Source organism: Ciconia boyciana, chromosome 6 (assembly GCF_034638445.1).
Source record: "Ciconia boyciana chromosome 6, ASM3463844v1, whole genome shotgun sequence".
Classification (NCBI taxonomy): domain Eukaryota; kingdom Metazoa; phylum Chordata; class Aves; order Ciconiiformes; family Ciconiidae; genus Ciconia; species Ciconia boyciana.
The window spans coordinates 9385465-9401199 of record NC_132939.1 but is presented as its reverse complement, the minus strand read 5'-3'; the positions used below and the strand labels follow the sequence as shown (position 1 = coordinate 9401199).

Here is a 15735-nt window from a genome sequence, read left to right as displayed (position 1 = left end):
GTGAAGTCCTACATAACAGGTTGCAGAAACTGCTGAAGGACAAGGTGAATAGAGTCAGTTTGCAGAGGTGAAAGCCATCCAGCTGGCTTTAGATATTGCTGAAAGAGAAAAATGGCTAGTGCTCTATCTCTATACTGACTCATGGATGGTGGTAAATGCCCTGTGGGGGTGGCTACAGCAGTGGAAGCAGAGCAACTGGCAGTGCAGAGGTAAACTCATCTGGGCTGCTGAATTATGGCAAGATATTGCTGCTTGGGTAGAAAACCTGGTTGTAAAATGATGTAAAAAGATGCTCACGAACCCAAGAGTTGGGCCACTGAAGAACATTGAAACAATGAGCAAGTGGACCAGGCTGCTAGAATTGAAGTGGCTCAGGTGGATCTGGATTGGGAGCATAAGGGTGAGCTATTTATAGCTTGATGGGCCCATGACACATCAGGTCATTTAGGAAGGGATGCAACATACAAATGGGCTCATGACCAAGGGATGGACTTAACCTGTGCAATGGCATCAATAATTATCCCTGAATGTCAAGCATGTGCCATAATGAAACAAGCTAAGCAGCTAAAACCTTTTTGATATAGAGAATGATGGCTGAAATATCAATATGGGGAAACCTGGCAGATTGATTACGTCACGCTACCACAAACCCACCATGGCAAGCAGCATGTGCTTACAGTGGTGGAAGTGACTACTGGATGGTTGGAAACATACCCTGTTGACCCATGCCACTGGCCGGAATACTATCTTGGGCCTTGAAAATCAAGTTTTGTGGCAACATGGCACCCCAGAAAGAATTAAATCAGACAACGGGACTCATTTCTGAAACAACCTCATAAACACCTGGGCCAAGGAGCATGGCATTGACTGGGTGAATCACATCCCCTATCATGCACCAGCCTCTGGGAAAATTGAATGATACAATGGACTGTTAAAAACTACACTGAGAGCTATGGGTGGCGGGACATTCAAACACTGGGATACACATTTAGCAGAAGCCAAGTGGCTAGTTAACACTAGGGGATCTGCCAGTCAACCTGGCCCTGCCAAATCAAAACCCCTGCGCACTGTGGAAGGAGGTAAGATCCCCGTAGTACACACACGGAACTTCTTGGGAAAAACAGTCTGGGTTATTCCTTCCTTAGGAAAGGGTAAATCTATTCATGGGATTGTTTTTGCTCAAGGACCTGGGTGCACTTGGTGGGTAATGCAGAAGGATGGGGAAGTCCAGTGTGTACTTCAAGGTGATTTAATCCTGGGTGAAAATAATCCATTATTTGAGTTGCATGTTATGGGAATTACTATAGCAGGAACCCCTTGTTGCTAGCCAGGCTAGGAGCAAGGGGAGGAGTTCATTGCAATGTTAAACCCTATAACCTGGCCAAAAGAGGCCAGGGGTGGAGATTGTAATGGAAATACCTCTAAATTGTTGTAACCCAGCATTTGAGTTGCATGTTTTAATTATAGAATTACTATAGCAGGAACCATCTGAACCTATGGAGGACAAGCCTGACAAGAAGCAGTGCAAGTGCAGCAGTGACCCGACCTAAGCTGGCTTTGGTGCCCAGTAACTCCATGCAACACGCCACCTCTCCTGTCCTGAGTGTCTAGCATAACAGATGAAGCCCAAAGTCATGGACTAAATGAACTCAGTGGACACTTTGTGGATATCTTATGGGCATTTCATGGACATTTCACAGGGGTGGTCCCTAGACTAAGGGAATGATATCTGTGTATTGTATCAAAGAACGGGAAGGGTGGTGGTGGGTAACGAGAATGTATTGGATAGTGTGAGACCTGAGCATGATGTACATGGTATGGAATAAGGAGTGGAGACTGTGCTGGTTTTGGCTGGGTTAGAGTTAATTTTCTCCATAGTAGCTAGTGTGGGGCTATGTTTGGGATTTGTGCTGGAAACAGTGTTGATAACACAGGGGTGTTTTCGTTACTGCTGAGCAGTGCTTACACAGAGTCAAGGCCTTTTCTGCTTCTCACACCACCCCACCAGCGAGCAGGCTGAGGGTGCACAAGAAGTTGGGAGGGGGCACAGCCAGAACAGCTGACCCCAACTGACCAAAGGGCTATTCCATACATATGACGTCATGCTCAGCAGTAAACTAGGGGGAAGGTTGGCCAGGGGGCCACTGCTCGGGGACTGGCTGGGCATCGGTCGGTTGGTGATGGGCAATTGTTTTCATTTGCATCACTTGTCTGTCTTGGGTTTTATTTCTCTCTCTTTGATATTTTCCTTTTCATTAATTTTTTTTTTAATTATTATTATTTAATTTCAATTATTAAACTGTTCTTATCTCAACCCACGAGTTTTCTCACTTTTACCCTTCCAATTCTCTTCCCCCCATCCTGCTGGTGGGGGGAGTGAGTGAGCGGCTGTGTGGTGCTTAGTTGCTGGCTGGGTTTAAACCACGATAATACGAAATACACAACTGAGATATTCTGGGAATGATTCTGCATTTAAGCTATTATAATAAAAAGCATTTGGAGAGTTGATTTATACATGCTAGTTACTATCATTAAGTAAGTGCTTCATTTATGTTTTTAACAGGATCAGAAATTACAGATGCACTTAACAGCGAAAGAGGAACATCATAAGAAACTGAATGAAGTTGAGAGGTGTTATGCTACTATTGCACGTCAGTTTGGAATCGTAAAAAGTGTTCATGGAAAACTAGAGCAGAGTGGTATGTACGTCTTAAATGTCCTCCAGCATTTTTTTTTTTGCTGTGTTTTGACAATACTGAGTTGGAGACACCTGACAACTCAGAAAAATAGCAGCTACTATGTGCCAAGCATCAAATATAGCAACTGACAATTACTGTATCTCAGTAGCTTCCTCAGTGTTTCTTTCTGTGATGGTGCCAGGTTAAGCAGCACAGGCCCTGTACCTCTTCTGCTCTCTGCTGATACACTACTACAGTTGTGCGTGTGGCCACAGGGTAAATTACACTGAGGAACTGATTTGTGTTCAAAACAATCCAGCAGCAGACCCACCCCTTCCAGGAAAAAAAAATTTAAAATTACACTTAATTTGGATCAGCTTCCTGTTGCCATTCAGCATAATCAACATAAACAGTTGTACCAGCTCAAATGAGGGGGTGAAAGTAATGGAATTAGCAAATAGGGGAAAATGAATGCTTTTTAAAGTAGGTTTAATGTTGGGAAATGGACAGAAAACATTAATGAAATAACAAAAATTTTTTTGTTGTACAGAAATATAAAATCTTAAAACCAGTTCAGTAAATAAATAGGGTGGTATGAATAATTTCATGCAGTTAACATTGTTACATAGATTCTGACTATATGGCTATTCAAGTTTTATAAATCTGTACCTTACCCCTGTTCATGTGTTGAAACGTAACAAAATTATTGTTCCATATACTTTTATTTTATATAAATATATAATTGTTATGTATAAAATAATAAAGCTGATAACCTCAAGTAATAAAAATACATCATTTAAATGAAGTTTGTACCTATTAATTTGAGAGAGAAATCGTTGTTTCTCGTAAAAAAAGTGACAAATTTCTATGCAAACATCACAGTATATGTGTAGAATATGGACTTGTGTATTGTTTTGTGTGCCTGCAGTTTTCATCCATGTAAACATATACACAGGACGTAAATAAAATTAAGTATTATTTTTTAAGGAAAGGGAGAAGTATTTCTATAACTCACAACAAACAAAAAACCCCCAAGCAAACAAAAAAACCCCCCAAAACACAAAAACCTTTTCAAATACAGAAGCTTATAAGGGTTTTTTTTTTTCCCCTGCCTGAAACCAAAGAATTTTTCAGATCTAGTTTGAATAAATTGGTAAGATGTTCTATGTGTATTTGTGATATTTCAGTACCTCCAAGTTACTTTTTGTATTCAAATTTAATAGGTTAATATTTAATATGAAAAACAAGTAAAGAGAAAACATTGCTGTATTTTCCCTTTATTTACATTGCACAGGGCTTTTCTGTTATGTCAGATACAGAAAAGTCTTTTTGCAATTTAATGGAAAAATAATATTTATTCTCACTATTTACACTATTTGAACCATATATAGATGCTTTTTGCCATATTTCTACTTATATTTATCAGTAATTGCAAAATGAACCTGTAGATAAGATTAAATATGTTACTAACTGCTTCTGTTCAAGAAGCCAGTCTGTTCACCAGTTTAACTCCAGTGTGTCTTTTACTGCAGAGAGAATTCAATTTGCATTGCAGTATGTAAGACGTGCAATAGGCATGTAGGTAACTTGTAAATTCTGAGGAAGAAACTGCAGTCAGTGGAAAAGTCAAGCAGAAAGTATACAAGCCTCTTTTTATGCAAATTGTTTTAATTTATAAACCGTTGTTCTTTATGTGCTGTATTAAAGCAGTATGTAGGGAAACAAGAAAGTGAAAATTGATATGTTATAGTGCTGTATAGGGGAAATACTACAATTTATAATAAATCTAAAACTTTATTGAATAACCAATGCCCCACTATTAGTATTTTAAAGCTAGAGAGTGAACACGTGACTCTTGTTGAAAGATAGGAGAGAGTTTTACCAATTTTTGCCTGCTTGTTTTTGTGTTTTTTTTCTAAGTCGTATCAGAAGATATTTGTTACATTCTTGAGTATTTTCATTTGTTAAGCACATATTCTCATATAAAACTGCAAAATTGCTTATTGTATTGTAAGGCTGTTTCCCATCACTTCCCATGATGCTGACCATCTTCAACAGAAAAGGAGAGAACTTTCTGGGTGTGATGGAGTGTCTAGAATTCTTGTAGTCAAGTGTTGTGCCAGAAGCTTTTTGAGAAAATAAAGAAAAAAGATTAGGAGTGAATGAAGAGGAATCAGGAAATAGAAAAGGCTGAAGAGAGACCTCAGAGGATCAAAATACTAAGATGAATAGAGGTGACTGAAAAAGTACAGGGACCAGTGAATATCTTCAGCTTCTCATTGTGAAACTTCAAGCAATTTCCTAGTGGTATCTTGGCCTGTATAAAGTCTAAAAGAAAATTCCCTTCCCTTTCAAAAGGGACAGAGCTTGTTCTTAACATTTTCCTCTCCATTATCCTCTGCTGTTTGCTGTCTTCCATGTCCTATATGTATATAAGTCTGTACATCTGTTCACTCAATTATTTGAATGTTCTGTGGTTCATTATGTTCTGTGTTTCTCTAAAAATAATTAAACTCATCAGAAAATTACAAGTAAAGCCTTAGTTAAAAAACAAAACTAAGATTAAGAGGTAATGGAGAAGTCATCCTAATAAAGTGACACCAAATGACACTAAAAATTAAATTACAATTTAAAAAAAAACCAACAACACAAAACAAACCAACATACAGAAAAGTCTTAACTCATTTTTTGAGGTACAGAACAACTGGTACCACCTGATGTAATCTTCCAGCATAGTATCACACTATACAGAAAAAGTAGTTGAGTCATATTTTCAGTCTTAGCCTCCTTTCCACGAAGATGTTTAATTATTTTATAAATTATATACACATACATTGCAGTTATAAATCAAATATTCATTCAAATATGAAAGTGTATATTAATATGCTTTAACTTTTGTTTAAAGTACAGGAAGCGATAGAACTCAATAAGAAACTAACATCAGTGAATAAAAGACAAGAGACCGAAATAAGTAATCTGAAGGAAGTAAGTATAGTATGCATTTCTGAATGTATAAGTGGGATTCTTTGGGACTTCTACAAGCTACTGTTGTATTTATTTTTGACAGAGCAAGAATTGTTCTTCATTCTATGACTAATGGCTAAATTAGTCTTATGCTCCTTTGTTATGCACAGATACTTCAGATGAATGCCAATTAAACTTTGAGCAGCTCTGACTAGTTTCTGTAACTTGGGAATTTTTATTTACCCCTACAGCATCCTACTTGTTTCTTGGTAATTATTGGCAACCTCTCTTCTTCCTGTGCTGTGTTGTCATTGCTTCTCCCATCTGATGTGGAAAGGTAGCAGTAGTGTTTTCAGTTTAGTCAGAGAGAGATAGAACATGAAGAGTAGTTGCCATAGAAGCAAGCTGGTAGCTTGAATGTAGGATAAAAAGCGTAACTGAATCTCCACCAGAAATGGGAGAGTTTTGTGACAGGGTAACTGAGACATTAGATAATAGTGGTACTATGGACAAAGAAGTTGTCTGGCCATTAAGCTCTTTTCTGCCCTTATCTATTCAGAAACTACTATTTGCCAGGTATGTTTCTGACTTGCACTCTTGAACATATGTAATAGTGGGAAGAATAAAGTTCTCTTTTCCCTTTGAGCTGTTTCTTAAGTGCTGACAGAAGAGCAAAGGGACCCTCTGAAATCAAAATTGTCCTGTAAACTCAGTATCTTTCCACACCACATCTTTTTCCTAGCTCCTTATCTTTCGATTCAATTTTTTTTTTCTCCCCTTGATTCTCTGAGGATTTTAGGTAGGTAACAAATGCATGTTTGTCCGTGGCCTAATGTTAATCCCCAGCTTCCAGACGAATGCTTTGGACTACCATGGAATCTTTGCAAAGTTTGTGAATTTCTTGCAAAACAAAAAGGGGAAGATAATTTGTAAATGAGGAGAAGGGACTGTGACCATTTTATATTTGGGTTAAACTGATCAAAAATTGGATGCTTACCTAACATGACCTTTGTTTGCTTGAAAAAGGAGATTTGAAGGTATAGAAATACTTGAAAACTCTTAATGAATCTAGTGTTGTTTTTTGTTCTTAAGAGCACACAGCCTCTTATTGTTAAGGTTCTTTGGAGTGTGATGCCTCTAGAAGCCTGACTTAAAATTAAATTTTATCTTGAAATAGAGACAGTTTAAGATTTTTTCATTCGTTTCATTCTTACCTTCTCAAGTTTTGAAGTGACTGTTTGATCTCAAAGATTTCAGAACTCCTACCATCATAAAAACAGACTGAGAAGCACAATAACAGTAAAGCAGAACACTGTAAAAATTCTCAAATTAATTTCAAAATCACAATTAGGTTTTATGGCATTTAGAAATGTTTATTTAGCTACATAATTCAAATTATAGGTTATATATATTTATATATTATATATAAAACCTATATATTTATCTGCAATATTTGGTGGGTGGAAGAGAAACAGAAAAATATTGGAAGTTGTCAGTGGTAATAACTTTCCTCTATAGAAAAGCCATATTTGTTAGAATGCTAATATCGTCATAGCCATGAAGGTCTAAGGACAACTTTGTCTTGTGTGCATTGGGTACCCTTCAACTGTACAATTCCTTTTTTAAAGGAATTGTAATTTTTATGCAACAAAAAGAGGGACATTAATCTAAAATGCAGCATATCTTTATTGTAATATATTGTAAATATCAAAATTCAGGAGTTCTAGAAACTTTTAAGCATCACAGTAAATTAGATTTGTTGCTTTTTGTTAAGAAACCAAGAATAATTAATCACTTAGAATTCTCTGAGGGTAAGTAATTTGAGAGTTAAGAAAAGGAAAAAGTTTAAGAAAATCTTACATAGTGAAATTTCTGAGTAAGAGAGGTGTGCAAGATAAACTGATAGTGATTTATGTACTCCAGTAATCAAACATATTGCTTGATCCATTTTTTTTCAGCTGTACTCTTGATTCTTAAGGTCATGAATTTTAAATAAAATACTGTTAGATAAGCAGAAGAAGGGGCTAACTGAAACTTAATCTGGCTTTCTCAGTTCACCAGGAAATGCCTTTATCCTGGTTATTTCTGAATTTCTTATTGGGTGTTTACTATTTGACCATCCCATTCTGAATGTTGATGGAAAACTGAACTGGAATTTAATTTCTTAGCCTTTTGATATTCACGTAGTGCTGTAGCACTTTGCTGTGGCAATGCCTTATTCTGCTAAAAAGTGGGGGTTTGTTTATTTGCAAACACAGTTTTATTAATAGAAGTTGTATATAATAGAAAGACATGCCTTCTTCCTCAGAATGCATTAATTCCTCCCATGCAGAATTTCTGTGAAAACAGTTAAAAATGAACAATATAGTAAAAAAAAAAAATACAGCCCATTTTTCAATATTCCCTATTTCAAAAGTTTTTTTATAAAACATTTCTGGAAAGTTATGTGGTGAGAGAGTGCATATCTGAACTACATCTGTAATGGCACTTGTTCTGTTTGTGAAGGGCTAGGGGAACATCTTTTGAGTCACTCTGTAAGAGAAGAGAAAAGAAGTGCTTGGACCCAGTAAGAAGTGCCCTGAGCTAGTTGCATTTCATTGTGGTTACCTTGTACTTAGCCTAACCATTGCAAAAGTGATCTTAAAGCAGTCAGGTGTTTTCCCTTGTTGGGGAATGTATCTCCTGTAGAGCTGAAGAGACCCACAAGAGGTATAAAGCAATGAGAAAACTTCGATATTTAGAAGAGTTTGGAAGAGGGATTACCAGGCTGTTTTCACTTGCTACATAGCTGAAAGAAGTCATGATATCTGCAGCACAAGTTGGGGCAACTTATAAAGCTGGTTTTATCTGCCTTGGAGACTTGACTGACCTCTAACAGCTCTGACAACTTGTGGGTTCAAACTTCTTTCCTCTATAGCGTCATTGCTGGAGGGGGAATGACTATCCTTAGTACTAAAATCTTAATTTGGCTGTCAGCTCTTATCACAGCCATTACTTTGACTCAGACCAGGGTGATCTCACACATTTGTTCTTAATGGGAATATGAAGTTAGTGAATGCTATTCAACATTTATGGATAAAAGTAAACTAGTGAAACTATGAAAATGCTTGCATTGAAATCTGACCAAGAAAAGCAGCAGAATGAAACAGACCTTTAAAAAACAGCTATGCTGCTCAAGGCCAGAAAGATTACAAGAGAGCTGCACCAATTTAGGAAGAGAGCAAAAAGATACAGTTTTAATTTTGGATACACTTAAAGTTTGCATAAGGTATCAGCACTGTCTTGGGAAGTGGTTACATCTGCCTGTGCTAGCTGCTTTTCTAGTCCCATACCACCGCTTCATGCTGGCACATGTGTTTGTGTGGCCTTGAGGGAAAGTAGAATTAAAATTTTGTATTGATCAAAACTACATTTTACCAAAAAAAGGGAGTAAGTTTTAGCTTAGATCAACTGGCAAAAGGAAAATATATTTAAGGAGCAGGACTGTTTCTTTTGTGACACTCTTGAGTTACGCTGGCTTGAAGTGTTTCTGAAACCATGTCCCTAAGCATTGGCTGCTAGCAACACCCATTCAAAGGAATGGGTTTAAAGCCTTATCATTCTTTCTTAGCATTCTCCCAAAACTGATAAAATTATTTTCCAGATTCAATTTAATTTATAGGGTTCGGAATACTACTAGTGATCTTATTCATGACAGATAGCTACTAGAAAAAGAAGCAAAAACTCTGGGCGTGAAATTTTTTTAATTTCAGAGTACAAGAAAATATACATATTTTATGTGTAAAATTATTTTATATTATTTTCACAGCTACACAGCTTGTGCTTTCACTCACCATGGAAAACTTTCCGATTATTTTTGGTGATTTGGTTTATGTTGGTTATTTTTGGGTTTATGTTGGGTTTTGGTGGTTGGGTGTTTTGTGGTGGTTCGGTTTTTTTTTGTTTTTTCTGCCTACAGCTTTGCTAGATTAGCAGATCTGGGTTTGGTTCCAGATGGATTATGCACATCCACCTGCTAGAAAATCCAGTGATCTTTTCTAACTCGAGGATATGATTTACTTAGTACAACTTGTTCTTTCCCCGTGACAAAATAAGTAGTAAGATTTTTCTGCACACAATAAACTCTGAGTTTTGGAAAAGATATAGTATCACATCCATAGCAGGCTTTTGCACCTGCTTGTGTAGCACACAACCTGTTAGCTGTGTTCTGTATACCGTTAACCTAGTTCTCTGTAAAGACTGGCACATTGCGCCTCTTCACTTTTACAAAGTTAAAACTGCTTGCATCTTCTGCCACTTAAATGTAGGGACTCTCCTTGCATGTTTCATTACAGAGCCTTCTAGTAAAAATAGTAAAGAGCCTTCTAGTAAAAATACAACTAATATATGTCATTATTGCAAAAGATGGAAAAAGCCTTACTAGGTTACAGAATATCACAATTATAAAGCATTGCTATCTTTGGGTTCTATAATTGACTCTGCAATTACACTTAGTACTTACTAGGTAATTTTAGATTTATTTATGGCTAAAATACATGAGAAATAAAGCCGCTAGCAAAAAAATGATTTATTTAAAAGTAGTACCTATACTTGTATTTTCCATAAAACTTTGTATTTGTGAATTTCAGCTACAACGTAATGTTCCCTTTTTTCTTTTGTACTGTTATATGATTTTGTCCAGAACAGTTAAACCATTGGTCTGTGATAAGATGGAATTCCAGTTTTGTGAAGAAAAGTTAAACAGACCAAACTTAGTTGTTAGATAAAACTATTACTATTCTGAATGCTTGGTTCACCACTATGGCATCATGAAGAATTCTTGATACTATCTGTGAACAGCATTCATAACCTCTGCTATTTGTCTGAGTAAACGTCAGAGCGCTCAAGGAGAGAGCGATATTAAACAGACTACCTTGTACCAGAATGGGAGGGGTGGGGGAGAACAGGGCACAATATTTATGACTCCAGGAACTATAAGTTGTAATTTAATGAGATCAAAGCATTTGCTGTTTATTTGCTGCACTAGGAGCTTGGAATAAACTGGTTAGAAAACAGATACCAAAAAAAAAGCAGGACACTTAAAAGATTATAAAGACTATAAAATCAAAGGCATATTTTAGATGGAAAATCATGTTGTAGAAGCCTCTAAAATAAAATTAATTTAGCATTCTCCTGAGATTAAGTAATTAATGTTTCAGGAAAAGCAAAGATCCTCCAAATTTATAGCCAGTTCCTGTTTTTACCAGATAGTCACTGTTCTTCCTTTTTTTCATCCTGATTCCCAGGAACATACACAGTAGTTATAATAAGTACTTTATTCCTATTGTATATCTCAGTGTAGGAGGTTTTACCAATACCAACTCAGTCTCCTCTTATAATATATTTCTTGGAAGAGAAAACAACAAAATGCTTAAGTATCGTAAATACTTCAAACAGAGTAAAATTAGCACAATAACATTTTATCTCTGAAAAGAAACTTTTAGCCACGTGTGACAAGTTTAAAGTTTAGCAAGTCAGTCTTATGAATTTCAGTTCCTCTAATTTATTCTGTTGTTTCCATACATTATTTAAAAGTAGGGCATGACTCAGGATAGTTTAAAAGATTTGTCTTTGTTTTGAATTGCAATGCCTATACTGGATGAACTATTTATACGTGTTTCCTGTGTTAAGGAACTGAAGAAAGTAACTGCAGACTTGATAAGGTCCAAGGTCACATCTCAGTACAGGGTGGGAGAAGAAAACATCAATCTTGCAGCAAAGGAAAAACAGTTTCAAGAACTGCAACAAAAAATCAGAATGGTATTTTGGAATTTAAACAAATTAAATTTTTGGTGAATATTTTCTGTTCTTCGTTTAGCAAACATCACGGCAATGATCTCTCTGATGTATAAAGAGTAGTGATTCCTTTCTACTAACTGCATATACAATATAACAAAAGTATTTCCAGAACGACCTTTTCTAGGGAAGTAAATATACTATGAATATAAGTATAATTTTATAGTAAAAAACCATATGGATAAGAAGACATTTCAAAATAATTCAGTTTCTTTAAATGGCCTCATGATGATTCACAATATCATGTTAATACAATATTACTAAAGAAAATAGACAGTAATTTTAAATGCCTTTTACTGTTCTTAATGCCCTTTTTTTAAGGAGACAGCAGTTAGTAAAAAAGTTCAAGAAGAAAACACTCACATTAAAGAAGAAAAGCTGGTGAGTTGTTAATACAACTTTGCTATTTAAAAACCACTTAAGAATATATGTGCTATATTTTATATTTAAGTTTCTTGAATTATTATACTAAGCTATTAAAAGTAATTCAATTAACTGGTTTACTCTTCAGAAATATTTTAAGACTAACATAAACGGGATCTTACTCCTCAGTTTTTAGAAAGTGTATTAGCAGAACAAAGTACATTGTTTGACGCTTTATTCCAAGTCTTAACTTTTGTCTTTGAATTCAGATGGGAGAAATTTGGTATACCTGTGAAATAGTTGTTGACATATCGGTTCAGTACAAATAAGCAATAAGGTTTGCATAACATGCTTGCTGTTCTGCTTTCTGGTTGCCAACAGTTTACTATAATAGTGCTGGTATTGAAACCAAGTAAAATTGGAATCATGTGTCAATCATATACAAAGGAAATGGTGTTCCATTCATATAGAACATACACATTTAGAATATTAACCTACACCTATACGTAGGTGAAAAGCGTTAAGACTGTCTTCTGTCACAAACTCAGGTATATTCCAGAGAAAATCTTGATATTCAAACCAAGGTACATGGAGTCAAGTATCAAACATAGCAAAAAAATTGTGTTCCCTGTAATAACAGCATAATACATTGCTTTGCAGAATATTAAGCGTAAAAAGGGTGGTTGTTTTTTTTCTTAAACAGTTGCAGAATTTTCATTCTGCAGTTCATTAAGCCAAACGTGTCAGAGAAGTGTATCACTCTTGTTCTCAGGGTGGGACAAAAGCAGTAGCTTGCTTGTGTACCCACTGAGCACTCACTGAAGGCTAATCCAGCAGTACTCTTGCAATCCATAAAACCTGTTTGCATTTTGAATTTGCTTTTTAAAAATACTTGCCAATAAACACAGGGAAAAAATGAGAAAATGAGAGACATACTCAGGCCTTGTTACTCTCACAGCCCTGAATGCACTAAAAGTATACGGAGATGCTTGTAGCATAATTCATATGCGTATTTGATATGTATTATCTAAGAGAAGGACTCTATTTTGTTTCTCTATTTTGTTCTGTGTGAATTGCTAGGGGTGGGTTGGTTGGTTGGTTGGTTTTAACATATGGAGGGTTTTGGTATAAATCTGGGGAGGGCTCTAATATAGAGATGAACTTCATGTTTTCTCCAAGAACTTGGCTTAGCAGACCTGGATTTCTGTATTAGAGCACTACAAATTCACCATCTGGATTAACTGAAGATGTTGGCTTCAGTGGTTCTTGGACTGAGGCTGAATATACTATCTAAATTATAGCTGATTTACACTGAACTGTATGCAGAGAAGCAATCTTGTCTAGTTGAGTGAACACTGTACTAGATTTAAAAGACGTGGCTAACTCTGCTACCAACCTGTCAGATGACACTGGGCAAGCCATTCCACATCTCTGTGGTTCATTTTTCTAGATGTAAAATTGAATTAAAGGTAAATCAAGCTTCAGTGCAAAAATATTATTTATCTCTGTATAAGAGTATATATGGATGAAAAGGAATGAGAGTACACCCAAAATAATGATCTTACTTTTAGTAGATAGCTGTATCTGTGTATACAATAGAACCAAAAATAGATAAATTTGAAAGCTCTTTGCAAGTATATGAAAGTATTTTGTTTTAATAATACACTCCCCTCTCAATATATTTTGAAGCAACTGAGCACATTTAAGACTGTCTTCTGCATGTAACTCAGGGTTTTTTCCTATGCAGGTGGTCTTTTAGTAACTGCTGTTCTGGTCTTTAGGGAGTAGACACTGGCTTGGCTAGATCTTTCCCTCTGTCTTTGAATCTTTGGAAATGTGTTTTGTAGAGTTTAATATAAAATGACTCTGTCTCCATTCCATCCACGTTTTCAGCCAACTGCAACAAACTTCATGGCAGCACCCATGGGTTTGTAAATCTATACCACCTTAATCAACTCTTTTTGGGTGGCTCTTTTTTTAGAACTTGCTCTTCTTGAAGTAACAATATAGTCTTGATGAAGGTACCACAAAAACTCCGATAGTGACAGCAAAATCTGGTGTACTTGCACTGTATGATGCAAAGCTAATGCGTGGCAGTTCACATCTTTAGGATTTAATTCAGGAGACACAGAATAATGTCAAATGAGGGTGATCCATTAATGGAAGTGATTACTTGCCTGTCATATAATTTCTCTGGGATTTTCCATATTTTCCAGAACTGTAATATGGTACCATAAAATTATTCTGTTAGATTAATTGAACTCACAGTGGGGTTGGATTTGTTGTATTTTATTCAGATTTGCACTGAAGTATGTTTAAAGTATCAATGTATTGTTCATTTTAATTATAACAAAATTCTCTGAAAAAGAACAAGTTATAATAAGTTATAGTAATGTTATTTTCTCCAAGGCAAAAGGCCAGAAAAACCTGGAGTTCTGATTTCTTCCTACAAGCCCTTCCTCAATGTTGATGCTGGAGTACATTTTTATATACATGATTTTGTAAACACTGGCAGAATTTAAAAAAAAAATGTTAATCTAAAAGACAAATTATCTAATGTTTAAACTTCAGAAACAAAATCTTAATTCAATATATCCTAATTTGTTTGTATTAATAAGGAAATTCTCAGCTCTCTACAATGTGTGCAGGAGCTGCTTCAGCGAATAACCCAAACGAATGTTAGAATGGAAAGTGAATTAAATGCACTGAAAGAAGAATATCAGGTCAGATTTTTCTTGATTAGACAAGCTGCTACTATCTGTTATGTATTTTTTAAGTCCAGGGCTGTTAAAGACATCTGTATGCTTTTCAGAACTTTTGACCTCACTTCCATTGCTCCCTCAGCTCCTTAACTGTCAGCATGAACCTTGAAGCGCAGTCTATGGTTTCCCTCTTTTAGTTCTCCCCCTAAAGTAAATAATGGTTACCATTCTTATCAGCCATTTCTGGAGGGTAAAACCAGAACATACTGGGGGTTGCTTTCAAGTATTTTGAAATCAAATGATTTTATGACTTTTGTTTCTTATAATTTTCATGTAGGTATAAACTTATTTTCTGGAAAATACTCCAAATTTCAGATCCTCATAGCCAGAGCTTGTCCCCAGTTTTATTAGAGCAGAGGACCTAAGAAAAAGCATATCCTTAGCCATTTCTTGCTGTGTTGTCTGGTATCATATTTATGCTAGAGGTCACAAGTAGTCACGCTGGAGAGTGTGGAGTTGCAGCATTCCTCAGTTGCTCTTTGAGCATGTAAAAGTGACTCAGAACAGTTTAGGTTCTAAATTACACTAGCAGTCAGATTGGCCCACAGTGCACTAAAGATTAAGGTGATATCTGTTCCGGTCAGACGTGCCATGCAGAGTTCAGGTACAACCATTAATCCGACTATTAACAATTATTATCTACTATTTGTCCGTACATAACCACAACTATTCCATTCTTTGCTTGGCCTGTGCAGCCAAGGTTTTGAACTAGGATCTCAGGTAATTTCAGATTAAACTTCCTGTGTGCATGTATACTTTTGTTTCTAAGTAAATGCTTCTATGCTAAATGGAAATTAGATTCACTTCACATAAGCCTTTACTTTGTCTTTTAATAGATGTAAGCAGTTTGCCTTCTGCTACAATATAAATATATGAATTTTGCATTTTGATGAAACAAGTAAGGTTAAAGATGAGTTATGTTCTCCATCAGAAACTAGCTAAAATTTCACTAGGAATTAAAGTACCCGCTTTGTAGTACTAGATAAAGCTGTAGTGACTGGAAGAAGAAGAGAAGTCACTCATTTCAGATGTCTAGGTTCCTGTATTTATATTAGAGTGTTGGTTCTAGTGACTTAAAGTTCTTTGATCTCAGAGTGCTCTAGAACCAAGAAGAGATGCTTCTCAACCTGGAG

The 15735-nt window shown here is 35.9% G+C and overlaps 1 protein-coding gene across 1 annotated transcript in view; it reads left to right on the top strand.

Annotated features, from left to right (window-relative positions):
* CCDC73 (coiled-coil domain containing 73) overlaps positions 1-15735 on the top strand; it is a 69935-nt gene that overhangs the window by 30700 nt on the left and 23500 nt on the right. Inside the window, exons 7-11 of the mRNA XM_072865110.1 lie at positions 2564-2699; positions 5584-5663; positions 11313-11441; positions 11799-11858; positions 14459-14563. Of these exons, the coding sequence (XP_072721211.1) occupies positions 2564-2699; positions 5584-5663; positions 11313-11441; positions 11799-11858; positions 14459-14563 (510 nt within the window). The remainder of the gene's footprint in view (positions 1-2563; positions 2700-5583; positions 5664-11312; positions 11442-11798; positions 11859-14458; positions 14564-15735) is intronic.